A 27641-nucleotide genomic window follows, 5' to 3' on the forward strand; every position below is an offset into this window, starting at 1 on the left:
CTTGACAGAGGTGCTGCAACTGAGTTGCTATTCCCACGCTATTTGGGGTGGTTGGCCATGTGCTGTCAATGGTCCTAAAGGAGGCCCTGGCCATACTCTCCCAGGCTGTTGACGATGGGCGAGACGCAGCTAAGTTCACCATACGATGTGCACTGGATAGCACCGACTCACTAGACAGAGCGGTTTCATCAATAGTGGCCTTACGGTGCCACCACTCTTTGAGGATGACTGGCTTTTCTGGGGATATCCAAGCATCGCTCATGGACATAGCCTTTAATGGCTTTTGCCTCTTCAGAAACAATGCAGATTCGGTGCTGGAGCACCTTAAGGACAGCGGCATGACAGCCAGGTCCTTGGGCTTTCCTTTGGCCCCTCATCACCCACAATCTGCCCTTTGCTCTATTTGTGCCTACAGAAGGGGCCTCTAACTGTGCCTCTGCCCTCCTAACCACCATGCCATATATGTTTACCAACCTGTGTGTGGCCAAGGGTGTGGTACCCACAGACCCCAGGGGTCGAGCAGCCAGCAGTCGACCCAGTCTACCATCCCCGAGCAGCTGCAGTCTCCAAACCCTCCTAATTGGACCTCTTATCATCATGGGTAGCCAGTTAGTGGCAGGATTCGCCATCACCTGCCCCACTGGCAGTCCTTAACATTGCAAATCGTCCGAAGGTGCTACTCTCTCCCCTTCATGACTCCCCCTCCTCCATACCAGTAACTTAGGACAGGCTGACAGAAGATCACCTATCCCTTCTCCACCAGGAAGTGGTGGCTCTCTTGGCCAAAGGAGCCATAGAGAGGGGGAAGGCACCAAAAGTAGTTGATGGTTGTTATTCCTGCTACTTTCTTGTGCCAAAAAAGGACAGGGGCCTTTGTCCTGTTCTAGTCCTGCACCCTCTCAATGTCCTCCTCAAGAAGAAGTTCAAGATGCTCATGCTAGCTCAGGTCTTGTCTGCCCTTGCCCCGCGAGACTGGATGGTGCTGTTGGACTTGCAGGACGCATACTTTCATATTCCCATCCTGCCAGCCAACAGGCGTTACCTGCGGTTCACAGTAAGCCATAAGCACTTTTACTTTGCTGTGCTCCCCTTTGGCCTTACCAGTGTTGGGTGTTTATCAAGGTTATGGCGGTGGTTGCAGCTCTTTCTCAAATATCATAGGTTGCACTGTTCCGCTATCTCGACGAATGGCTGTTGAAGACAGGCTCACCTCAGGCTGTTGTCTTCCACCTCCAGTCTACGGAAAATCTCTTGCACTCACTGGTGTTCACTATCAGTGTGCCAAAGTCACACCTTCATGACTCCCCCTCCTCCATACCAGTAACTTAGGACAGGCTGACAGAAGATCACCTATCCCTTCTCCACCAGGAAGTGGTGGCTCTCTTGGCCAAAGGAGCCATAGAGAGGGGGAAGGCACCAAAAGTAGTTGATGGTTGTTATTCCTGCTACTTTCTTGTGCCAAAAAAGGACAGGGGCCTTTGTCCTGTTCTAGTCCTGCATCCTCTCAATGTCCTCCTCAAGAAGAAGTTCAAGATGCTCATGCTAGCTCAGGTCTTGTCTGCCCTTGCCCCGCGAGACTGGATGGTGCTGTTGGACTTGCAGGACGCATACTTTCATATTCCCATCCTGCCAGCCAACAGGCGTTACCTGCGGTTCACAGTAAGCCATAAGCACTTTTACTTTGCTGTGCTCCCCTTTGGCCTTACCAGTGTTGGGTGTTTATCAAGGTTATGGCGGTGGTTGCAGCTCTTTCTCAAATATCATAGGTTGCACTGTTCCACTATCTTGACGAATGGCTGTTGAAGACAGGCTCACCTCAGGCTGTTGTCTTCCACCTCCAGACTACGGAAAATCTCTTGCACTCACTGGTGTTCACTATCAGTGTGCCAAAGTCACACCTGACACCCTATCAGACGCTGCCCCTCATCAGAGCTGTTCTGGACAGTTTTGAGTTTATCCTCCTGAGCAGTGAGTACAGGATGTTCAGGCTATAATAACAATGTTTTAGCCTTTATCCTGGATTTCAGTGAGCTTCTGAGGCTACTGGGCCTCATGGCCTTCTGCATCCTGCTTGTGACACATTCCTACTGGGGTATGCGGGTTCTGACACAACGGATTGATCAGGCTGCCCTTTTGGGAGGATCTTCTGTCACAGCAGCAAGGGAGGGTCCTCTACCCAAACATCTCTTTGCCTTTTTGCATGGAGATTGAGTGGTGACTTTTGACAGCCGTTGACCTTCTTCCTGATGTCTGTGATGTTATCTTTGCAACCCTCCATCAAGACGGTATAAGCCTGCCTTTGGCACAAATTCGTGGCCTGGTGCTCAGAAGAACAAATTAATCCCCTTTCTGTGTCGCTTTTCTTAGGTTCTTCTTTCTATTCTTCTCTTCCCCAGCAGGACTCCCCTCGGGCACTCTGAAGCTCTATCTCTCCAATATTTCTGCGTTTTTGCGGTCGCCGTATCTGCCATCCCTCTTCAAATCCTTCCATGTAAATACATTTTTGAAGGATACCCAATATATGTTCCCGCCTTCACCCTTTATCATGCCTCAGTGGGACCTCAATCTTCTTTTGACTTTCCTGATGTGTGCTTCTTTTGAGGCACTCCATAATTGTCCTCTCAGGCTGCTTACCATCCGGACAGGATTCCTTGTGATGATTACGTCTGCCTGTTGGGTCAGCGAATTTAAGGCTGGAAGAATGCACCATGCAGAAACAGACCATCTCCAGATGTATTCTCCTCTGCATAAAGATCTGCAACACATTGGCCAAGAGCAACCCCCTGAGGGATTGCAAGCTAAAGCTGTGACTGCTGAGTTAGCATGCAGAGTTCTAATCCTGGACATTTGCCAGGCAGCAAGGTGGACCTCATTGCACACATTTACGAAACTCTACTGCCTGGACAGTCAGGTCTGTCGGGAGGGGCATTTTGCCCTTTCAGTTCCGCTGGACTTCCTTGTCTGAAATTGATCCACAGACCCATGTCCACGGATGGTATTGCTTGGGTATCTATTCTAAGATAAGGAATCTGTAGCTAGAAGTCTATATCAGATGAACATTTGATTTACCTTTGGTAATGCCTTATCGGGGAGAGACTATGGGCCATATGTACGAACACTTTTTCCCATAGACACAGAATGGGTAAAAACCTTTGCTACATCTGGCCCTATATGTAGATCTGTATATGCAGATTCCTTACCGGCCCACTCATCCTCCCCAGATTTCTAGGGACAGGGCTTTTTCCCTTTCATGGCTCTAGTTTTCCACACCAGTGGTCAATGTTCTGTGTGGCTCCTTGCGTCTGGGTTGGAAACTTGCAACTAGAAGCTAACCTCGGCCTGTCTGGGTTGCATCTGCATAGGCACCGTGAACATCACTTTCGGCGCAAACAATACCACACAGAACAGAAGCATGGCACCTATCGGTGCACAGGGATACTTCTTACGAAAACATTTCTGGACCAAGTCTGCTGAGATAAGGCGTTACTGAAAGTAAGTAACTTGTTCATCCATCGGAAAGCACATTCTTGGAGGTAAGGGTCTTGTCTTCTGATCCAAGTGGCAAAAGCCTTATGAAATTTAGAAAAAAGTTGAAGAGCTCACCTTAAGGTATCTCAAATAAACCCCTAGAATTTAGAGTTCATTTACCATCTTTATGACTTATTGGAACCTGATTTGTTCTTGAAGAAAAATGCCTAGGACTTCCTAAAAATCGACTCTCACCTATAGGCGTCTCATCTATTCTTCCTTTTATGTGTCCCATATCCTACATTCACTCTGTCACCAGACCTATCTTTCTAGGAAACTGAAGACCTGAAAACATTTTTTTAGTGCTTGCACATCTTTTTCTCTGAAGTGCCGTAGATAAACAAAGAAGCAGAACATGTTACCCACATTCTCCTATGGTCTCGGGTAAGCTTAGGGACCTTTCATATATCATGGGCTCAGGAGGAAGCCATTAACAAGGAAATATATACAGTGCTAAAGATGAACATTCTATAAGAAAGAAGCAAGTGTTCATTTTCATTTAATTTAATTCTCAAACTGATTGGCAGCATCCATGTTTGCACCCATTCAGTCAGTCATTGACCTCATAGAAATGATCAAGATGTGACACCTGTCTAGGGCCCCTAATGGACATTTTTCTGAATTAGTTGTGACAAGGTATCTATACAATGAACTTAGTCCTCACAATATATGTCTTGTGGATTCCAGGGAATCTTACAACTTATTCTTACTCTTTACCATGTCCGTCAGGTTACTCTTATTTGTCTGGACCACACTGGTTCACCTCCAAATCTCAACATCCACTGGAGTATGTGGTAAGAATCATCATAAATGTTTTGGGCTCATAGCTTGGCAATGTCATCATTTGTGACAAATCTTGTGGAGAACTGGATGTGTGATATTTGATCTTACACCAAGAAGATAATTGAAAGAAATGCACTCTAGCTCAGTGAGCCATACAGTAGTACAATACTATTTAGTAGTCAATGGAAATCTCAAACCCCTTCACTGTGGGGCTCAGGGTATCTTTTATTTCACTTCAACATACGAAGTATTAAGTTCTTCAGCTGTTTGAGATATTTCAAATACCTTATTCCCAGTTATTTCTGATAGTCATAATCCTAACTGACTTATTGAAGCAACACAAGTCCTGTGTTTGGAAACCTTGTTAATAGTACCCTTTATGATTTTATTTATCTATATAGGCTATACTTTGTGTAGTGTCTTGTGAGTTAGCGCTGACGGACCCTTTTGGTTCCTGATGGTCTCTATAGAACTGTGTTGTAAGTGTTCGGGTGTGGTGAATAGATTTCATGTTTAAAATGTTGCATATAACATAAAGTTATGCACAGAACAATATAGACGTGTAAGACCAAGCTCCGTGTTTGGCATAGTCATTTATGAGTACCCACGCTTTGGAGGATGCTACAACTGGCGACAGCAGGGGATACTTAACCTTAAGATCAACATTGTTCTTCCAGGGAGTTTGTCATTGTCCAGCAAACTGGATGTGCTTGCCACACATGCCTCAGTCAAAGTGAATATCCGCATTTGGCATACGTGGAGTCAAAGCACCACTCTAGCCAGTGTGAAGCTGTTGAAGATAACAAAAGTCTCATTGAGAAGTTTATGCATTGTTGGCCAGAAACTTGCTAGCAAGGCCATGAAAGAGGTACTGCACCACTACACGACACTGAGCTATAAATCATACAGTACGACAATGCTAAAGTCAGTGACAACCAGGTACAGAGAGACATTCAAGGCAGTTACAACTTGGTGCTAAAAATACCACGAGCAGCAACAGTTAGATCAGCCTGGTGCAAGAGAACGCTGTTAGTAGAACCAAATACAATGCAGAGAGGTGAGAAGGGTGCAGAACCCGTGCAAAAAACAAACTGCTAAAGAAGACAGTGCCTCACAGACAGAGCCGGCATGACGACCCAGTTGATAGCACACAGCTAGTGCTTGATGAACAAGCGAGCAGCAGGCTTTGCCAAAGCGAGCTCCACTCTTGATAGCACAAACTGTGCTTTAGATGTGGATTTTTGTTTCCATACGAAGATACATTTCCCACCACAGGACAAGTATGCAAAGACTGTGGGAAGGAGAACCATTTTGTAACAGTTTGCAAGGCGAAGAAGAAGCTAAGTGCCTCATGACGAGAAAGCAAAATGGATGCCAGAACGATCCAGAAGTGACATTCTATGCACACCCACAAGGCCAACTGGCAAAATCAGCTCAGGCAAATCAACACTAAACAAAGTTGAAAATCATCTAAATCTTAATCTGAGTTCTTCAATTAAGTTGCCAACTGACAGTGAGGAAGATGGAAGGGTCCTATCAGCGCTAACTCATGTCAATGTTTACATCAGAAATACGTGTGCATGCTGGACTGGCCGCATGCACAGAAGAACGTGTCAAAGGAAAGTTGATGGGTGAAATCAAAAAAGTCACTCAAGCATTGTCCGAAGACTACACTAAAAATAAAACAGTTGCTCCAAACATTTTAGTATTGATATTAGTGTTTCAATAAACATTATGCCTGAGGAGAAATACACTGAACTGCCTCTATTGCCCCTTTTCAAACCGTTGAAGACTAAAGTGTATACATGGGCTACACCAAGGCAATTAAAAATTTAAAACAAAAGTACAAGCTCCCACTCATGTACTTCAAGGTACTGCATCAACTGTCTGTTTACTCAGTTTCCATACTGCCGCTGATAAAAGGCTCATATCTGTGAACTACAACATGAATGCTCATTATGAAATATTGTGAGTTCCCGTCATTGTTGTATGGATTGGGAAAACTTAAGACCATGAAAGTGAAACTGCATATCAATGAGGACGTTAGTCCTGTTGTTCAAAGACATAGACAGATTGCATAGTTAAAGAGCTTGAGACATTACTAATGCATGATATAATTGGGTGATCAACTGGTCCAACTTGGTGGGTTTCACCCATAGTGGTAGTGCCCAAAAAGGACAGTGAAGGAGCTGTACTCATCTTTGTTAATATGTCTCAAGCTAGCAAGGCATTTGAAAGAGAATGACATCCTGGACCACACATTGCTGACATGATCACACGGCTAAATGGTACCAGAGTCTTCTCTCGCCTTGATCTGAACAAAGGATATCTTCTATTGGAACTCAAAGAAAATTGCAGGTACATTACCACCTTTTGTACCCTCATTGGTGTGTTCAGATATAAACGCATATGTTTTGGTGTGTCATTAGCTGCATAACCTTTTCAAGATGTCCTTCAGCGTATCATATAATCTGTCATGAATGCTTTTAATTACAGTGATGACGTACTGGGTGTCAAAGCTACCCAAAGAGAGCATGATAAAGTTCTGACACAAGTGTGTTGTTTACTAGCTGATGCAGGTTTAACTCTGAATGCTGAGAAATGGTAGTTTCACAAAACAAAACTCAAATTCTTTAACAAGATCTTTCTTGATGGAGGTATGATGCCATATCCAGCTAAAGTACAAGCTTTGTCAGCCACGAATCTCCCACAAGACTCAAGACACACGATGTTCCTATGTGACATTCATTGCTTGGCATGGCCAGGTTCTGTTCGAGATACATGTGACTTTGCCACAGTTAGTGCTCCTTTAAGAGACTTAACAAAAAGAAAAGCTTCATTCTCCTGTTCGCACAAATGTGAACAAAGTTTTAAGAAAATCCACCATGCACTTGAGAAAGCTAATGAAAAGGCCTAATTTGATCCAAAGCTTCATACAGAGGTTGTTGTTGATGCAAGCCCTGTCAGATTTGGGTGCAATTCTTGCCTAAATCAGTGGACATACAAATGCCTGAAGGCATATTTTGACATATGCTAGCAGAAGTTTGTCACAAACTACACATGCCTATCCACAACCTGATAAAGAACATTTAGCAGTGGTGTGGGCTTGTAAACATTTCCACGTATTCTTATACCAAAAACCTTTCTCTCTTGTAACCAATCAAGCATTGCTTATATTTTTGGCAATCGAGAAACCAACAAGCATCCTAGAATTGAGCAATGGAGCTTGCGACCACACGAATATGACTAAACTTTCATGCAGCAACCCCGGAAAGATCAAGACCCGGCTGAATACGTTTTACAAGTGCCAGCTGCGGAAGCATACATTAACTTCATTGTAAAGTCCAGCACCCCACTGCTACATCCTTGATACAAATTATTACTGCAACAAGTAAAGATAGCGACATGTTTATACTAAAAGACATTATTGCAAGTCATTTGAGAACACTTGACCTCTCACACGCAACAGTGAATATCAGAAGCTCAAAAATGTGAAAGACAAACTGTCCGTTATTCAAGAAGGTATTGTCTTATGAGGTTTGAGAATTGTTATACCAGAGAGTCTGCAACAGCAAGTGAATGAAGTGGTCCATGGAGGACATTGTGGAAATGTTGCCACTAAATAGCTCTACGAGACAGAGTTTGGTTTCCTCATCTTGACAAGAGACTTGAAGGCCTGTCATTTGTGCAATTGCTTATCTCCTAAAATCACTCAACATACCTTGAACATGTCAGATTTACCAAAACTTGTAAGGGAGAGGATTTCTGTTGATTTCTTTGGTCCTTTTGACAATGGTGATTATCGATTAATACTCCTTTTTTCCACTAGTAGAAGAGTTCTCATCCATTACTCAATAAAGAGTCATCAAGAAGTTAGATGGCATTTTTGCAATATGGGGTGTTCCTTCAATTCTGAAATCAGTCAATGGCCCACCTTTCAACAGTCGAGAATTCAGAGACTTCCTTCATCATCTCAATGTGAAGCATCAGAAAAGCACACCTCTGTGGCCACAAGCAAATGGTGTTGTTGAATGCTTTATGAGCACACTCAAAAAGACTGTCCAGTGTATTAAATTTGAGAAGCTTCATCTGAAGTCAGCTCTCCATGCTACTTTTTAAGCTTACCAGTTGACTCCTCATTCAACGACAGGTGAAAGTCCCGCCACCATAACTTTCAGGAGAGCCATGACAACCAAGTTAGCACAATGGACCAACAGAAGATCTATACCAGATGTTGAACTTTGTCGAACAGACGTGTCATAAACAAATGATGAAAGTAAATGCCGTTGAGCGTTGATGTGCCAAGGACATTGTTTTCAATGGAGGAGATCGAGTATTGGTGCGAAAACAGAGAAAATGTAAATCTGATGCTGTCTTTGATGCTCCCTTTGATGCTGAACCCTTCAAACTTGTAACTAGCAAAGGACACATGGTAACTGCTCACCGTCCTGGAAAGTACATTACGCAAGATTCTTCGCACTTCAGGCATCTGCGTCATCATTCACCAGTTCCTGATATCGGAGATTAGACTGGTTCCATGAGACTGTAGAGAGCCCCTTGACTGCATCTGTCCATACATCACCAGTGCCAGTCATGGGCACTTCTCTTCTCTCTTCACGGAATCAGAGTACACGATCTGGGTTTTTAGTCAGAGCTCCATGACAACTTTTAGAGGAATTGTAGAATGTACATCTGTAAAAAAAATATATTTTGTATTTAACAAGGGTGAGATGTAGTGTCTTGTGAGTTAGCAACAACTGGACTCTTTTGGTTCCTGATGGACTCCATAGAACTGTGACGTAAGTGTTCGGGTGTGGTGAATAGATTTCATGTTTAGAATGTTGAGTTCGCAGTTACACACAGAGCAATAAAGACGCGTAAGATCAAGCTCTGTGTGTGGCATAGCCATTTGTGAGTGCCCAGGCTGACGAGGACGCTACACTTTGCTCACACCAAATTTTGAAGGACCTGCCTCTGACGGGGCAGGGGACTGTTTTGTCTAAATCAAGAGATGCTTAAGAACAACAACAACTGTAAGTGAGAAGAAAGATACATCTCAAACAGAGGAGCAACTTCATGGTGGAAACAAATGATTAGCAACTAATACGATATTGAATCTCTGAAGTTGACTGCTTGTATGTCCATATGCACTGGTCACTTAGGATTCCCACAGCCTACGCATGTGTTCCAAGCCTGCAGGCCTGGTGGGAATTGTGGGGACCCTCCGCTGTCGCAACATATCTAGTGGTATTGATAGGGAGACCAATTGGTAAACTAAGCATGCTTGTAATTAGGAAAAAGGTGTAACACTGGGATGGAGTCACTACTGCTACCCTCATATTTGTTTTAGGGAGTGGCATGGTTCAGGAGAGCTGCACAGCACAGCACAATACAAGTTTAGAGATTGAGCTGCAATACCTTGTGGTCCTCTTCCTTTTCTGTCCCTATTCCAAGATGAATCCATCTTAATGGGACTCAATATGGCATTTTACAACCCAACATGAATACTGCACCTCTGAGTTAGATTTCATTGTTTCTTGTTTTTCTTTATTACCAAAACGTCTGATCCCTTTTTGCTGGTGCAACCATTGCCTCTTCATTTTGAGAGTTTTATCCTTGTGATTTTTGCCTCTTTTTTTCTCGTTTTCCTTGTGCATTACATTTTGTTATTCAGTCACTACTGCTAGCATATAAAGCGGCTACAGAAAGAAATTGGTCTCACCTCAACCACAACAAAGCCAGGTTTAAAGAGTAACTGTTGCATTTTGCAATCGACACACAGAGGATGTTACTTTTATCTGGTTGACAGAGGCAAGGACATGACACAGAATGATCTTAACTTGGCTCCTATCATTGCAGCCTAAGAGTGCAATGTGAACCATTATAGTCAGAGAAATTATGTAAATGCATCTTTTCTCATGAGTAAACTGGTATAATCTCCTTTTCATTGTACAGTGGAAGGAAAGGGGATGTATAAGTAGGGGGAGGTACCTCAATCCTGGCAGATTTTGGAGACCTCTTTGTTGTCCTTCTGGGTCTCCCTGCTAAAGACAGAGGAACATTCCCCTGTTCTATGGGGGTGCATAACTGAACTAACCAGTTGCTGTATATGAACCAAATGATCCTTGAAAGTGCAGCATGATGACCAGTTATCATGGACCCTGAAATAGAGGGGAGTTTATTTTGCTGCCTTGGAGCCATGTATTTATTGAACCTGTGAGGGCACGGTGGTGTATGCCCGCCACATTTGATGGACAGTCAGGTGAAGAATGTGAAGTGGGTGCATATACTTGCTGCCAGTGCAAGCCTGCTTCTATGTCATATTCCCTTTGGATTAAGTTGGACAACAAAGGATGATGCTGTTGTAGTGAGGAGAGAGTGGCATACTGCATGAAAGGTGCAAATAATTTATGCCTGTTCCCTATTTGGAAGATACAGCGAGGAGGAAGGTAAAACCCCTCTCCAGGCACAAATCAGGAAAAGAGGTGACATGGAGCATATAGAAGAGAATTAATAGATAGACCTTGTAGGAAAGTGCCCCTTTTGGCATGGGTATACCACACACACACTTTTTTCCTGATATCTGTTGCTAACTTGGCTGAGTGTGTGCTGGGATCCTGCTAACCAAGCACCAGCACCTGTGTCCTTTGCCTAAACAGTACCATTGCTTCCACAATTGGCACACCCCTGGCACACATCTAAGTCCTTTGTAAAATGTACCAATGGCGTGTGGTCTGGGAGGGACCCTAAGGGCTGCAGCATGTATTGTGCCACCCTAAGGAACCCCTCACCAAACACATGCACGCTGCCATTGCAGCTTGTGAGTGCTGGTGGGAAGAAAATGGTAAAGTTGACATGGCATCCCTCTCTGGTTGCCGTGCCCACAAACCACTGCCTGTGACATAGGTAAGTCACCCCTTTAGCAGGCCTTACACCCCTAAGGCAGGGTGCAATATACCACAGTTGAGGGCTTGGCTGCATGAGCAATATGCCCCTACAGTGTCGAAGTCCATTCTTAGACATTGTAAGTGCAGTGTGGCCATAATAAGTACATGGGCTGGGAGCTGTCATTACGAACTCCACTGCTCCAGGATGGCTCCCTTGAAGACTGGGAAGTTTGATATCAAACGTCTCAGCTCAATAAACCCACACTGATGCCAGGGTGGGATTTATTGAAAAATGCACAAAGAGGGCAGAGATGCCCCCTGTATTTCACCCAACCCTTTAGTGTACCGCTTCACACCTCCCCCCTGCAGGAGCTGCAACACTTGGCAGTGAGCCTCAAAGGCTCAAACCTCCTATTACACTAGCCCAGAGCACTCCAACTAGTGGAGATGCCCGCACCCGAACTAAGCCCTACTTTTGGTGGCAAGTCCAGTGGGAAAACTAGGAAAAACAAGGAGGCGTGACCGCTTCAGCTGGTGCCATCCCTAGGGTGTCCAGAGCTGAAGTGACCCTCTCCTTGCAGAATCCTCCATCTTGCTTTGGAGGAGAGTAGCCAACAGGGATAGGAATGTGCCCACCTCCCCAAAGGGAGTGGGCACAAGGAGGATGTAGCTACCCTCAGGGAAAGTAGCCATTGCCTACTGCCCTCTAACCCCTGTAACGTCCCTAAATCTAGTGTTTAGGGGCACCCCTGAACCTTGCTCTTCAGATTCCTGACGACCTCAAGAAGAAGAAGAACTGAAGAGCCAACCCCAACAGTGAAGACTCCAGATGACAACTGACTTGGCCCCAGCCAACAAAAAGACAATGCATCCTGCAGGACCAATGACCTTTACAAACCCCCAGAAGACTGCCTGCCCTCCAGAGGACCAAGAACTCCAGAGGGAAGCAGCCCTGTCCACAAAGAAATCTTCCAAGAAGGACTCCAGAACCACCCAGGATCCGCACGCCATGTCCACTCTGCACCCGACGCCCACAGCCCGTGTCTAGGTGGCCCACAGGGCCAGAAGAGGTCCCCAGGTGATTCCAGCCTCGATTCCAGCCTGGGTTTCCCCCTCCTGCCAACACGACAACGCCTGCAGCCTAAATCCCGAGGACCCCTCCCACCCGCGACAGCTTCCAACAAAGAGTCCCAATGCCCAAAGGTACCCCTGCATCTGCAGCCCCCTGGCCTTGGGGAATGCGACTGACAGTCCAGCAACGTCCAGCTTACTCCTCTCCTACCTGTCCAGCTTTGGTTTTCTTCAACTGACTCCCTGGACCTAGCCTGCAGCATCTTGTGAACCCCGGGTTTCCCCTATTTGAAATGCATTGGGTGCCCGACATGGTGTTTACACCCTGCACCCAGCCGCCCCCGTGCCACTGAGGCTGTGTGTTTGGTGCTGACCTGTGCCCCCCACAGTGCTCGTTTAACCCCCCCTAGTTCTGTGCCCTTAAGTTGCAGGTACTTACCTGCAACCTGTTTCTTTCCGAGTGCCCCCAGTCTCCTTAGGATTCCATTAAAAACCCGACCGGCCCTGTGTTGCTGTTGGTGCTCTTTTGGGGTCAACTTGAACCTTGAACTGTGGACATCCTATCCCCCAATGACTGGGTTTGTAAGTTGAGTACTTACCTGCAAATTGTATTAACACTTTTCCTTCCCTAGGACTGCATTGCTTCCCAGGACTGCATTGAAACTGAAAAGTGTTACTTACTTGTAAACTGTTTTATCTGTAAAACCTAAACAAAGTACATTTGATATATGAGCTTGATACACAGTTACAACTGCAACAAAGATCCTTTTGGTTACAGAAGTAAAGTAACAAAGTATACTTTTGCTATATAAAAACATTGGCCTGGAGTTAATTATTGAGTGTGTGCCTCATTTCTTGACTGTATGTGTACAACAAAGGTTTTGCTGTACCCTCTGATAAGCCTAACTGCTCGACCACACTACCACAAAAGAAAGCATTAGTATTATCTACTTTACCCTCTGTTAAGCGTCTGGGGTTCCACTGGACTCTGTGCACACTATACCTAATTTGGGTATAGTGTGTACAGAGCCAGCTTCCTACAAACCTACCTTCCCTGTTACTGGCAGAAAGAGAGCTGAGCCCTTGAATGTTACTTGCATAAAGAGAGCTGAACCCCTTCAGTTGATGATACCTTCTGTCAGGAAGGTGTCATTAGTTTTTCATGGGATGGGAACCCTTTTGTGCAGGGGAATAGTGATAACTTGTAATCACCTGAACATATGAAAATCTGCTCAGTCTGCTTTTTAGTTGGTCTCCTGTTTTAATATCTGTCATTAAGTTTGGGCCTATCATTAAGAATGGGCCGGTATAGTAAGACCTGGTTGCTCAGTCCATCAGGTTTGATTGTAAAGGCCACTACTATTTAAGGTAGAGTACACCATTCTAGGGTTGTAAAATGCTACAGTAAGCATTCTATGAACAAATTTGCAGACCATTACTATCTGGTGGGAGGTTGTGATTGATCCCTCTTTCTCAAAAGCATTTTTGGACTGACTGATGTTGGTTTGGAATTTTTAAGGCCCAACTTGCAGTTGTATGGCACTTTTATACAAATCTTTTAGGAAGTGAACAGTCTCTTCTACAATGCAATGTTAAAGGGGTGAGAATTTGTTACAAATCAGTAATGGACCTTTGTATTAATAACCTCTTCATGTGGAAGCTCTTGTTACTCCAAAAAATGAGTTCCCTACATTAATCTCTACCTTGCTAGCATAGCTAATAAACTGAATTGTCACACCCATTGCTTAGTGTTTATGAGTCGGCAAGCAGGCATGTGTCTGAAATTTTTATTTATCCCCCCCCCCAGTTATCCCCTATGTATCAGACTTTTCTGTAGCTCATACCTTTCACCACAATTCCTGTAAAAGACTAGTTCCAGGAATAAACTATAGATTTGTCAGCTTGTGTGCGAGACCCTCTTTTTCCAGTCAGTAAATTGCAGTAGATAACTTCTCTTTGTGTATTGGTTGTTATATTCTATAAAAGCGTTTGGCTCAATAGAGAACCAGCTAGGTACTCATTTACACCCACATACTTGACCTGTAACCATCAGCTGTACTCTTGTTATGACCTCTTAAATTTTTCTGATTTCAATGATTGGGAACTAATGGTATTTGCTAAATGAGCGAACGTTGGTTGCCATAAACCAGTACTTTGGAATTTGAGGCAAGATGTCTCATTTTTATATAAACTCAGCAGTCTATGCAGACAATATATATCAAAGTTGTAATTGTGCTTTAAAACATAAGGCCTGATTTAGAGTACAACAGACTAGCCTTATCAGGTCAGCAGTGGAAAATACTCACTCCAGCACCCTGAAAGAGTACCTGTACTCCACATTTAGAGATGTCCACCAGCCCTGCAGACATCTAAAGTCATTGCCAGAAACATCTGTCAGTGAGTTAAGAATTTGACTAACGGCTCTGTCAAACATGATAGCTGCCCGTTAAACTATTAACCCTTTTTTGATTACTCATTAACAAAATGCCAAAGTGGGATTTTGTTTTTCAAAAATCAAAACCTGATGGTCCCCATTTAATGTGATTTGTCTACCATAGTGTGGGGGTCATCTAAATGATTTTACTGACTCTTACCACCAGGTTTTTCACGGCGATAAGGGAAAAAGAAAACTGGCTATCCGACTACCCACTGTAAATTGAACAGGTAGTTGAATGGCCAAAACTTCAATGGGCCAAACTCAGTTGGGCCATTGCAGGACTATGGCAGCGACTGAACTGGAGTAGGCTCTGTCGCTGACATATGAAAGGTCTGTAAATCAGGCAGGTGGTCCATGGGTTTGGCAGAGAGCGTTCTTCATCAGAGTTGCGATGGAGTACCCTCTCAAACTCTAAATCAGGCTCATAGTTCCCAATAGTTTTTTTAAATAAATGTTGGTTTGTGTTTTTGAATCATTAGATACTAGAGAGCTTTCTGATTCCTTTGTTGTTAATTATAGGTGTATGAACTTTTAAACTCACCAGAGCTCATCTGTTTGATGAGATTTGTGCAAGTGCCTAGTACCTTTACAGCAGAGTGTATGGTGGTTGACAACGTGAGCTGCAAAAAGCCAATAGTGTGGATTGATAATGGAAGGACAGACAAAGGACAGCTGTCACGCCTTGATCTCAACAAAGGTGGACATACATGTGAGGTATGTATGATTTTAACATTTTATAATCCCTACTATTATTGACACCGGAAAACGTACTCCTGACTTAAAAAGTGATGCATGGAGATATGGATGATAATTTTCTATTTGATGTATTAAAGATTTCAAACATAAAATAAGTTAAAAACTGTTGTAGAATGGGTGAGTGAACATCACCTATATTGTCAGTTAGACCAACTTTAAAAACAATCTTAAGGCATTATTTCTTAATATGTAATTATTAATGTACCAAAGCATTCAACAGTGTGCACATATTTTGCTTTTTGGGAATCTCTGAATGCTGGCCTGTGCTAGTTTTATTTGTTTATTTCAGTCAGCTCTTCAGTCACACCACCCAACAACTTTTGCTGTATTTTCTTCTCTTATCCATATTGTCAAATAAATTACTAGATAGGAAATCCTGACCAGGTGCAAGTTTAGAATATCCTCGTTAAAGTATTTTTGGGATATTTGAGAAAAGCTTAAGACACCTCTTTATTCCACTTAAATGACTTCCCAGAACTGTTCTGACACCTCCAGGGGAGTGATTTATTTACATTTCTGGAAAACATTTTTAGGATGCAGGTTACTACTCCCCTGCATGTGCTACACGTCTGCAAATCAGGTCTGATTTGTGTACAAGATGCCTTTTTAAATATGTCTATCATTTCCAAATGTTTCCAAATTATACAAAACATTAAGTTCCGTGAGCTTATTTTTTTACTTCAAGTCAGTTCATTTTGGTTGGAAATCAGATGTCTTTTTGAGGAAGGGAATGGGAATTCAGTCAAATCAGCGTATCACCACATTAAAAAAAAAACACGTTATTCCTTTAATTTTGTAACACTCTTCATAAAGTTATTTCTCCAGAAGATGACAGATAGACTCTGTCAGGGACAGTTTTAAGTCTTTCTCATGGTGGACAAGGAATGTAAACATAGTGATAGCAATTTCTTTTCAGAAATACTCACAGTATCGGTCCATAGTACTAGAACCCTCTCTCTTAAGACGAGGTTCTACCATTTCTACCACATAACCATCATGCTCATCTATGTTGTGCCTGTATGTCGAAGACTGATTACTGTAACATTCTCTGTCTATGTCTGTCTGAAGCCAGTTTAGCTAAACTACAGATGATACAGAACTTTGCTGTCCATAGTCATCCGTCTGGAGAAATACATAAATAAGATCATGCCTCAAAAACCAAAAGCAAACTTCTTTGGCGGGCCATCAAACAGAGAATTTCCTTTAAGGTGCTTTGCTTTCTTCACAAGATTTTCTATAATTTTGAGAAATCTTGTCCACAGAATGCTTTAGTATCCACATTTCACGTAGGAGCCATCGATCTCATGCAGAAACTCTGCTTGCCATACTTCATATTAAATGAACTTGGTCTGGAATGCTCTCTAGGTATGTTGGGCCCACGATTATGGAATAAACAGCCACTGACGTCAAAACATTCACTCCCATTTTACCGAGAAGAAAGCCTTTAATACATGCTTTATTCTGTTAGTTTCCGTCCTTTGGTTTTAAGCATTTTATTTCGGGTTATAAATTACAAGTGGGTGCCAAGCTGCCTCCTGGGTGAGCATGCACTCTACACTACAGGACACCAATCACTCAAAACCGATCCTGATAGCCTTAGAATGCCCCCAGATGTCTGATGTACGTGCAAGAAGAGCCACATAAGAATTTGACATGCAGACTAGAAGTCTTGTAACCGTGATGCCAATGCCTGCACCACTGCTGAGCTTTGCAGCCACCTGCACACCTCCAGTATTATATTGTATTTTGTATAGTTTCCTATTACCCGAAGGCAACCAAACCCCTTGAATGGATGTCCCATGTCTATTCTACAGCAGACAAATAGGATCACATAGATCACCTCAAGACTGTCTCTTTGCTGCAGCTGCCTGTAGATCAGCCCATACATTTGGGAGACAATACTGCACAGACTCAGACTTCAGACCACACTCCCCAACTTGCCCTGTTTCATTGCTATCCTATTTGGTTAGCTGATAATAATCTTCTTATTGCACTCTTTTTTTTCTCCGCTCTTGTACTTAATTCCACCCCAGTTCACTTTTCATGAATATCGATGAAGACCCTATGTTGGAGAATGCCATTTCTACAGATATTCCTTCCTGCAGATAAGGACCATTACCAGTCTGGATCCGGAAATTTCGAAGCAGTACCTTTCACAGAAATTCATTGCATCTGCTCAGCTTCAGCCATGTAGCCGCATAACTGAATGTTTGATGATGTAACCGATTTGATATAATAATTAATTAGCAGTTGTGTTTCTTTCTGCAGACATGAGATTTGGAGTTCCAGTTTTACCCTGTGCTACCTTTTTTCACTTGCATTTGAGACCTTACACCCTTGCCTCCCCTCCACTCCCAACCCCCACCCCTAGACAAAACAAAAATCTTAAGGGTTCAAACCCTGTGCTAAATGTTGCTGACAAAAGTGGATGGCAGACCCTCATTATCTGAGTCATTGGTTCTTGAGGAAAGTTGGCAATATATGAGCTCTGTTCTGTGATGCACTAGGTGACCATGGTAGAGAGGCTAAGGTCTTCATGACTTCTGCAAGTCCAAATCTTTGCTATGAAAGGCAAGGTTACTAGAGAAGAAATGCCGAAGATGAAAACTGTCCTCTTCATCTTTCTGTAGAGATCTTAAGCAGACAAGTGTTTCCAGAGTTTTCAGACTCCTGTTGATCTGAGTTCAGGTCTTTCAATAAGCTATGTAACCATATGAGGTAAGCAGTAGCCCTCTAGTGAACCCCCTGGAGGTGCTGTAATTCAGGCTGCACCTCTGTCACGCACCAACCTCAGTGTAGTGTCCGTGGCTTTGGCCTGAGTCTTCTGCAGTGCTGCCTCCTTCTAGGTTACAGTTGATGGGGAATAAACTGAGGTTTCATAGGCACCACTGGTAAAGATAGGGTAGCACTGAACCAAACCCGCCAAAATAGCCACAGACTGTCTGGACTGATGCAATTTTGCAGACACCTATGCAGGGTCTGCTAATAATCTTGAGGGGACAAAATGTGTAAAATAACTTACAAAGAGTCTTTGTGACATATAGCAATCTTTTTGGATTTGTTCCCAATACTTTGGCATTTAAGAGGCCTTATCCTAACAATGAGGTATAGATGAGGCCTACTTGAAAAGCAGGAAGACACCTTAGGTTGTATGAATGCCCTACAAAAACTGTGGATACAAATATGATCAGTGAAGGCTAGGTAATGTCCCAGTGCAAGATTTGGACATGCTGTTTGACTGTCAAATTTTGTTCACAGAAAAATCTGACTATTTTGAGACACAAAAGCAAAACAGGGCTATAGGACGTGCTTTAGGTGTGTGCTGTCTTACATGTATGCTCCATAAGCATTATGGAGAGTTTAGAAGTTACAGTTATCAGTCCTCAGTTCCATTGATGACTGGGTACAAATACAGAAATACTCCAGATGTCAGCTTGCTTGCCATCCCACCTCTAGATTTCCTTTGAGAATTCCACATATGGCTATTGTGAGGAAATGTGGTATATTATATGAGGTGGCTGTGCGACCCCACCGTGTAATACTCTTACCAACCCCTTCAGGACCGTTAGGTTTTGTTTGTCAAACCCTCAACGTAACCCTGGGTAGCCGTGGCTCTGAGCAGCAATGCCTACACAAAGGAACAAGTGTAAAGCATTTTAACAACACCAAAACAACTGAAGAAGAAATCGACAACACATCAGAGAAATCCAATACCAATTTATAAAAACAGACTGTATTTTTATGTATTTTTAGACACCACAATGAAAAAGATCCAGCAGAGGATCCCGGAGATATAGAATTTACAAGATAGTGTAACTCAAAGCGTTTCACTCAACTGTAAACTATCATAGGTAAATAAAAAAAAATTGGACAGAAACTTTTTCAACAAAAGTTGGGCTAGTTGTAATGCAGTCACTAAGAGTCAATTTAGACAACCAATTCCAGTAGGGAGCTAGTCAGGCAGACCAGCAAGGTCCTTAGAAGCAGTTAGCTCAACAATTGAATTAGTCTCCAGATATATCTAGGCACTTTATCCCCTTTGCAATGGAATCCTATTGAAGTGGTCCTGATGCAAGGGTTGAAGGATGCAGAAGATGCCCAATGATGATGTATATGTGATTCAGTTGATGTGGGTTTTCCTGTGGCCTCTCCTCTGTCCGTGAAGGAGGTGAGGCAGTCCTGGTCACAGGGTTGATGTACCTTGAACTCCTCTTAGTGGTGGTAGAAGTCCAGAAACCACTGGATTACCAGCTGCCCAGTACCGCGATCACAGCCAATTCCTTCCCTGGGCAATAATTTTGCTTCTGGGTGACCAAGCTGCACTCTGATGACTCTCTCAGGCTCAGCGAACTCAGGTGCAACTTTGAGTGTTGGGTCTTGGACTCTGGTACTGCATGGTGACAGTTGGTGGCAACTTGAATGTTCTGGGCTACCAACTTGCCTCAGCAGGCTTCTCAATTGTTGTGTCCATGTGCTGTGAACAGAAGGCTAGCTTATTGAACCTTGGAGCCTCTGCTTTTGACTTGGCTCTGGAGACAACTTCTCCTTGGGCAGGACACAGCAGCCAGAGTCCCTCTTGTTTGCTAGCCACCAGGTTCAGCAGGTGCAGTCCATGCCAGTTCAGCCTCTTTTTGCCAGTACAACACTGCAGCAGGGCAGTCCTTCATCAGTCCTTTTTTCCATTCGAGACGAGATCTGAGTTCAGGGAGTCAGAGATGCCCTTCCTATGCTCAGCAAATGCCTTCAGGGCAGGATGCAGATGGTAGCCCATGGAGTACCAGGTTTCCCCCCACCTGATGGTCATTTCCTATGAAGTGTGTCATCTGGGCATCCTATGATGCATAATTCTTCCTGCCTCTAATATGGGAGGACCCCTCTCTCGGCATGTGGAGCTCCGTAGCCTAACTCAGAGGTGGGGCTACAAAGGGGGCTGCACACCCCTGGGAAACTGGTTTGGCAACTGGTTTCCCCCTCTCCTTTCCAAATGCCAGCCTGTCTCCCTGAACAGTGGAGCAGCCTCTCTCCTAAGTGTTAGTATTCATTTACACCTCAATGGCAGCTTCTCCTTTGAGGAGCGCCTTTTGCCCCAACACACATGTGGCTTCCTGAAGGAGGGAGGTGACACCTCCTTCCAGAACAGGCCCCTATAGTATCCTTTCTTGGGAGTCATTAGCACGTCTCCCCAGGAAGTCAGAAACCTGTCTTGGCGATGGGACTCCATGTGCAACTGGTTTGCGTACAGGAGACTAAAGGCAACAAAGTATCAATTTTGATAAAATTGCACACTGCAACTTGTTGCATTAATTTCAAACTGAGAATCAGGTCTGACCTAATGTAAAGAGTTGTTTGATACCTTAGATGACCCACTTTGGTCGCACCGTCTCAGTTTGCACAGCTGAGGGGGTCATTGTATAAATTTGTGCTCACCAATTGGGCTACCAAATCTTTCCACAGTAAAATTAAGTTTCACGCTTTTTGTATCAGAACATGTAAAATGCATGTTCTGCCCATGAGATATGAGACATGTTGCTCTCTACCTTAGGACTCAGTAGGACTGCCATAGGGGTGACCTGCACATATACCAGGGGAAGGTCTGGCTTTGTAATTACTTTAAAGGGCAAAGTTGGCCAAACGTTTAAACTGCTCTTCCAGCTTGCTATGGTGGGCTGACATTCTCGTTTTACCCATGTCAATCTGTGGTTGCACAACCAGTGCTGCATTCCTCGGGGGTAACTGTAGGAAAGTGCTGCTTTTGGCATGGTTACCCCCCTCACCCCAAACTGCCACCCCCCACCCACTCCCCCAACACACACTATTTGCCTTATATCGATGCTAACTTGACTGAGTGTGTGCTGGGATCCCGCTAACCTGGCCCCAGCACCTGTCTTCTTTCCCTAATCTCTATCATTGCTTCCACAGTTGGCACACCTCTGGCACATAGCTAAGTCCCTTGTAAAAGGTACCAGTGTTGGCAAGGGCCCTTTGGCCAGAGAGGGTCTCTAAGGGCTGCAGCATGTATTATGCCACCCTAAGGGACCCCTCACCAAACACCTGCACACTGCCATTGCAGAGTGTGTGTGTTGGTAGAGAGAAAAATGTAAAGTCGACAAGACATCCCTTCCTGGGTGCCATGCCTGCCAAACACTGCCTGTGTCTTAGTTAAGTCACCCGTCTAGCAGGCCTTACAGCCCTAAGGCAAGGTGCACTATACCACAGGTGAGGGCATAGCTGCATGAGCAATATGCCCCTGCAATGTCTAAGGCCATTCTTAGACATTGTAAGTGCAAGTATATGGGCTGGTAGTTTGTCACTACGAAATCCACAGCTCTATGATGGCTTCACTGAATGCTCAGAAGTTTGGTATCAAACATCTCAGCTCAATAAACCCACACTGATGTCAGTGTTGAATTTATTGTAAAATGCACACAGAGGGCATCTTAGACATACCCACTGAAATTCACCCAACTCTCTAGTGTGTGACTGACCAGTCTATGCTAGACTGCCACCACCAGACAAGCTTCGGACCCTGTCGGGTGAGAGCCTTTATGTTCACGGGAGTCAGGGCCAAGGCCTGCTGTGGGTGGAGGTGCTTCACACCTCTCCCTGCAGGAACAGTAACATTTGGCAGTGAGCCTTAAAGGCTCCTGCCTTTTGTTATGCTGCCCCAGGACACTCCAGCCAGTGGAGATACCCGACCCCAGACGAAGCCCCACTTTTGGCAGCAAGTCCAGCAGGACAATTAGTAAACACAAGAAGGAGTGTCGACCCCAGCTGGGACCACCCTTCTCTGCAGAATCCTCCATCTTGGTTTGGAGGGAGACAGCCAGTAGTGTTAGGAATGTGGCCCCTCCCAAAGGGAGTGGGCACAGGAAGGGTGTAGCCACCCTCATGGTTGGTAGCCATTGGCTAATGCCCTCTGACCCCTGCAAACACCCCTAAATCTAGTATTTAGAGGCACCCCTGAACCTTGCTCTTCAGATTCCTGGTGACCTTAAAGAAGAAGGACTGAAGAGCAGTACCAGCAGCGAAGACTCCAGACCACAACTGACTTGGCCCCAGCCCTACCAGCCTTTCTGCAGCTTCAAGACTCCTGCTACAAAAAGATGTAGTAGGTCTTCTTCAGAAAAAGAGCTATACCACTGATTCTAGTTCACAGAGATAAGGTATCTATTCAAGAAGTTTTGTTGTTTCCTAAATAGGTAGGTAGTTTGAAACTATTTTCTAGATGAGTATATTGTCAACAAACATCTGTGGAAAATTAAGTTCAGGATGCTCTTCGAGCTGCACTTGCAGGTGCAAAAATAGATGGTACCATTGGACATCCATATACTTTCATATGCCATTGAGGAAGTGCCACATGGTGGTAAAGCAGGAGCATTACAATTTTACGGTTCTGTTATTGAGCCCCACTATCACCACAGGGAGTATTTACTGATCCCTTGGGGGCATCTGCCTTCAATCCCAAGTAGTTCATCTTTATTCTTAACTACCCCAGGCCTCTAAACGTGAAGTGTGCACTTGGGCTGTCTACGTAGTATCCCTTCAACAGAGACTGGGCTTTTCAGTAAAGCCATTTCTGGCCTGTCTTTCATTCAGATGCTCAAATTTATCTGTGACATTCTGGTAGCAATGTATATAATGTATCTGATAGAGACTGCTAGCTGCAGATTCCTTATCTTTGACTTTGCCAAGCATCAGGCTGGATCCGGAAACTTTTGATAAGCAATACCCCTTGCATGCACCGTCGGGAGGCTCCAATCGGCTCTGTGTGGCGTCATTGGTGCCAGAACTGACATAGTGGTTACCTATACAGTATAGGTGCCACCTAAGCGCTCAGGCATAGGTTCTTTTCTTTTTGCACCATTTAGTGGAGATCCAGGAAGAGATACCCCCTGTCGCTTTTTGACAGACCTTTTTTGAACATTTTGTCAAGCTTTTCTTCAAGTGTGTTGAGGATGTCATAGAAAAAGGCTTGGTTCAAACTAAGTGGTGCGGGTCACCGTGCCATGTTGGACCCCCATCTAATTTGCCGCAGGGTGCCTTAAGAGCAACCACGACTCCAAGTCGTGATTGAGCTGCCGAGCCATAGCACCAGAGGCTTTGAGAGAGTGGTCCCTAAAGTTACTTGCGGCCGACAGTGCACAACACTGGCATGCGCGGCTCCTAGGAGATCTTGGTCCCAGTCGAGGAGGAGGTTGAGGGACTGCTACAGGAGCCCCAAGTCCTCTTTGTCCCATTTGAGGTCCTCGGGACACTCTGGGGAAGATGCAGAAGAAGTCCAAGACGACTTTGATTTCACCCCGTCCGTCGGCCAACAACATCGGGGAACATCAACATTCCTGGCACAGTTCTACAGAGCCGTTGCCTTGTTTGACTCCGCACCCCCCATTTCCAGGATCTGGATCGACAGCCACTCAAATCAAAGAGTTTTATGAGGCCATGTGCCGAGCATTTGAGTGAGCTGATCCCTCTGGCTCGCCTTTGGGCTCAGCGGGGTCAGAGGAGGCCCGAACTGGGTCCACACCGGCAGCTTCGGCCTCGTCTCCAGTGGTGTCTCATCAATTACAGATACAGACCAACGCCAGTTGTACCCAGGTGGCCCTCTTCTGCACCGGTCCCGATGCTCCTGGTGCCACTGTCCAGCCTCATTATGACTCCCAATTATCCAGAGCCGGAACAGCATCATATGACACCAATGATGGCACCAACAGGTGCCAGATCATTAACTGAGCCTTATTTTATGCAGCCAGGCATGGGAGAAGAGCGTGAGAGGTAACCGGGCTCTTTAGAACACAAGCTGAAAAGTACTTTGGGCTGGTATGAAGAGCTAGGTGAGGCCAGTGTTCTGGGCACCTCTCCAGATACTTGTTTGCTCTCTCCCCCTACTGTGGCTGTGGAGGAGGGAGCTTCCTATGCTATGGTGATGCGTAGGGCGGTGGAGGTCCTCGACCCTGAACTGCCCTCAGTGGCTGTCAAGTCGAACATCTTGACAAAAGTGCTTCAGTACTTCTACAACAGAATCCCTTCTGCCCTTTAACAAAGCACTTACAGATGTCCTGCTGTGAACTTGTTCGAAGCCCTGTACAGGACAACCGTCCACCACCATCGCCCTGCACCAGGCGACCCTAGCTGCCTCAGCCAACACTGCACCCCTGAGAGCTTGGTAGTCCAAGCCTCCACTTCCGATGACACATTCCCTTCCACTCCCCTGGACAGGGATGCCACGAGGCTACATCATCTTGGGAAGATGTTTTCTTCCACCGGCATGGCACTGAGGTCGATGAATACCTCATGCTTATTGAGTGGTGTCTCGCATACCATTTGAGGTATGGATGTGCAGGTGACACCTAAGGTCCCGGAGGAGGCCCGGGCCATACTCTCCCAAGCGGTGAAAGATGGAAGAGAGACAGCTAAGTTCCCCATTCGGTGTGGTTTGGATACAACTAACTCACTAGGCAGAGCGGTTGTGTCAACAGTGGCCTTATGGCGCCACTCCTGGCTGAGAACATCTGTTTTTTCAGAGGATGTTAAGGCAAACCTTAAGGACATGCCCTTCTATGGCACTTGCTTGTTTGGTGGAAAGTCAGACTCGCACTGGAGGACTTTGAGGAGTCCCAGGCTACGGCCCATTCCTTGGGCCTCTCGACGACCCCTCATTCACTGTCTGCTTTTCACCCTTTTCGTGGCTACGGAAGATGCAGGTTCCAAGAGGACGTGGTAGTGGTCCCTCCCGGCCTAGAGGGTCTGCAGGCTAGAAGTCGTCCGCAGCCTCCGGCCGTTGCAGCCATTAAGCCCTCCTAGTGTGTATCTGCAGGAACAGGCTGGCCTTGTTGGAGGGAGAATACATCATCTCCTCCACTGGCAGTCCATAATGTCGGACACATGGTTACAGCAGATCATCAGGAAGGGCTATGCCTTATGTAGGAAGCTGGCTCTCTATATAGTGCACTAAAATGAAGAACACGGTGCGTGGATCCCCAATTGGTATTTCGGAGGCAAAAGTAGATATGACTAATGTTCTATTTGTGGTAGTGCGGGCAAACTCTTAGGTTTATCAAAGGGTAATGTTAAGCAATTGTGGTACTCAGAGGACATAAATTAGACACACACTCAAAGAATAAATCCGAGACCAATTTGGAAAAATAACAATTCTTTTTCTATAAGAACTATATAATCAGGTAGGATGACTTTTTTAAGCATAAAAACTTGGAGTTCTCTCAATGTTATCCTATGGAGGAAAAATAATGTTCAGCAAACACAGGATTAACAATGACTTGAAAGCCAATCTCCGGGAGTTAAGGTAAGTACTGGATACTGATCAGAACCACACCAACAGGTCACACCTGGCAACACTGGGGCGGCCGGGTGCAGAGGTACATTAGGTTGTAGGGTGCTCAATGGTTTCCTATGGGAGTTTGGGCCCCTGACAAATAGTCTGCAGGCTCCAGTGGAAAGCAAGTCGGGGACAACAAACAAGTAGCTAGTAGACTTGGGAGCTCGGGACGTAGGTGCACTATTGGTCCTTTTCTCCTGTGTCCAGGGGCGACGTATGCAGGGGTATCTTTAGGCGTCCAGGAGCACTCATGGTCAGGAGGTCCTGTGTGCTGAGGCTGCAGGCGTCATGGGGGGTGTCAAGCAGGGGTGGACCCGCTGTGGACTTGAGCTCTTAGGAGCCGTGGTATGTCATTGGCACCGATGACCCACCTCAGCTGGGGTCAGAGGGTCAGGTGTCACGGGTGCAGTGGTTGCTGGAGATGTCAGATTTTCTCTTTACTTAAGCCTATGGGAAAGGGGGCCTGTGTGCTGCAGGCATCTCTGGAGAGTCCAAGATAAGTGAGACCACAATGGACTCGGTTTCTGGGCAGCTGGGGACCTGCTTTGGCACCATTGGTTGTCTTCACCTCAGGTCGTGGACGTCAGGTGCAGTGGTCAGTTCTGGTGTCGGGTTTCCGGGGTCCAGCAGCTGCAGAGTCTTTTCTTTGGAGTTTCTTTTTGCAGGGCACGTCCGGTGCGCATGGGAGAGTTGAGTCTTTATTGAAGGCTGGAAGAGTTGGATTCTTTTGCAGGATGCTTCAAGGTCAGCAGGCAGGCCGGAGGGGCTGGGCCCAGGTCATTTGCTTCTTCCTTTCCTCTTCTGCAGGTGCAACTCTTTTCTTCCAGGTCTTCTTAGGGTGCAGGGGGCCACCTAAATGCTCAATTTAGGGGTATTACAGGGAGTGCCCAGTGGTAGCCAATGAGCTGACCACCTTGAGGGTAACTACACCCTTCTTATGACCACTTCTGCTGGGAAGTGGGCATATTCCTAACTCTAGTGGCCTAATTCCTTCCAAACAAGATGAAGAAATTTAAAAAGTAGTGTCCACTTCAGCTCGTTCACCGTAGGGCTAGGACTGGCATAAAGTGGGCACTCCTCCTAGTTTAACTAATTTTCCCACCTGTGATGCCACCAAAAGTGGGATCAGGACCAGGGGAATTGGACATCTCCACCTTCTGGAGAGACCTGAGTCGCATTACAAAGGCGGCAAGACCTTTGAAGTTCCCAGCCCTGGAATGACCATCCTTCCTGGTAGAGAAGGTCACACCTCTATCCAGAGCAGGCCTTTGCCTCAGGTACTTAGGAGCACTGACTCAACTTTTGAGGGCCAGAAACATGTCTGTGGTGGCTGAACTGGTCAGGACCAGTCAGTCAGCACAATAGCGACTGGTAGGTTTTCAGGGTGATTTCTACGGTGCCCTCTGTGTGCATCCTTTTAATAAATCCATCACTGGGGTCAGTGAGGGTTTATTAATCTGAGATGTTTGATATCAAACACCATAGGATTCAGAGAAACCATCATGTAGCTGGGGAACTCCTACTGACCATTGTCATGCACATGCATTTAAAATGGCTTCCCTGTGCCCTTACTATGTCTCAAATTGACAGAGCCATAGCAGGGACATATCTGCTAATGCATATATGCCCTCACATGTGCCTTGATGCAACCTGCCTTGGGGTGACTTACACCTGGCACATGCAGTGATAAGGGACCTAGCACACAGGGGTGTGTGAGAGGTTGTGTTTTCAATTTAGCCTGCACCAATACATGCAGTCTGCAATGCCAGCACTGTGTGGGTCAGGTGCGAGGTCCCTGAGGGTAGCACAATTGCTGCTGCAGCCCTCAGAGACCTTCCTTAGTACC

The 27641-nt window shown here is 45.3% G+C and overlaps 1 protein-coding gene across 3 annotated transcripts in view; it reads left to right on the plus strand.

Moving 5' to 3' along the window:
- The window catches only part of LRRK2 (leucine rich repeat kinase 2), a 1446345-nt gene that overhangs the window by 1179525 nt on the left and 239179 nt on the right, over positions 1-27641 (plus strand). For all 3 annotated transcript variants that reach the window (XM_069229760.1, XM_069229761.1, XM_069229762.1), the window contains one exon: positions 15226-15420. In XM_069229760.1, coding sequence (XP_069085861.1) covers positions 15226-15420 — 195 coding nt within the window. The remainder of the gene's footprint in view (positions 1-15225; positions 15421-27641) is intronic.

This window comes from Pleurodeles waltl, chromosome 4_1 (genome assembly GCF_031143425.1).
Source record: "Pleurodeles waltl isolate 20211129_DDA chromosome 4_1, aPleWal1.hap1.20221129, whole genome shotgun sequence".
NCBI classification, from domain to species: domain Eukaryota; kingdom Metazoa; phylum Chordata; class Amphibia; order Caudata; family Salamandridae; genus Pleurodeles; species Pleurodeles waltl.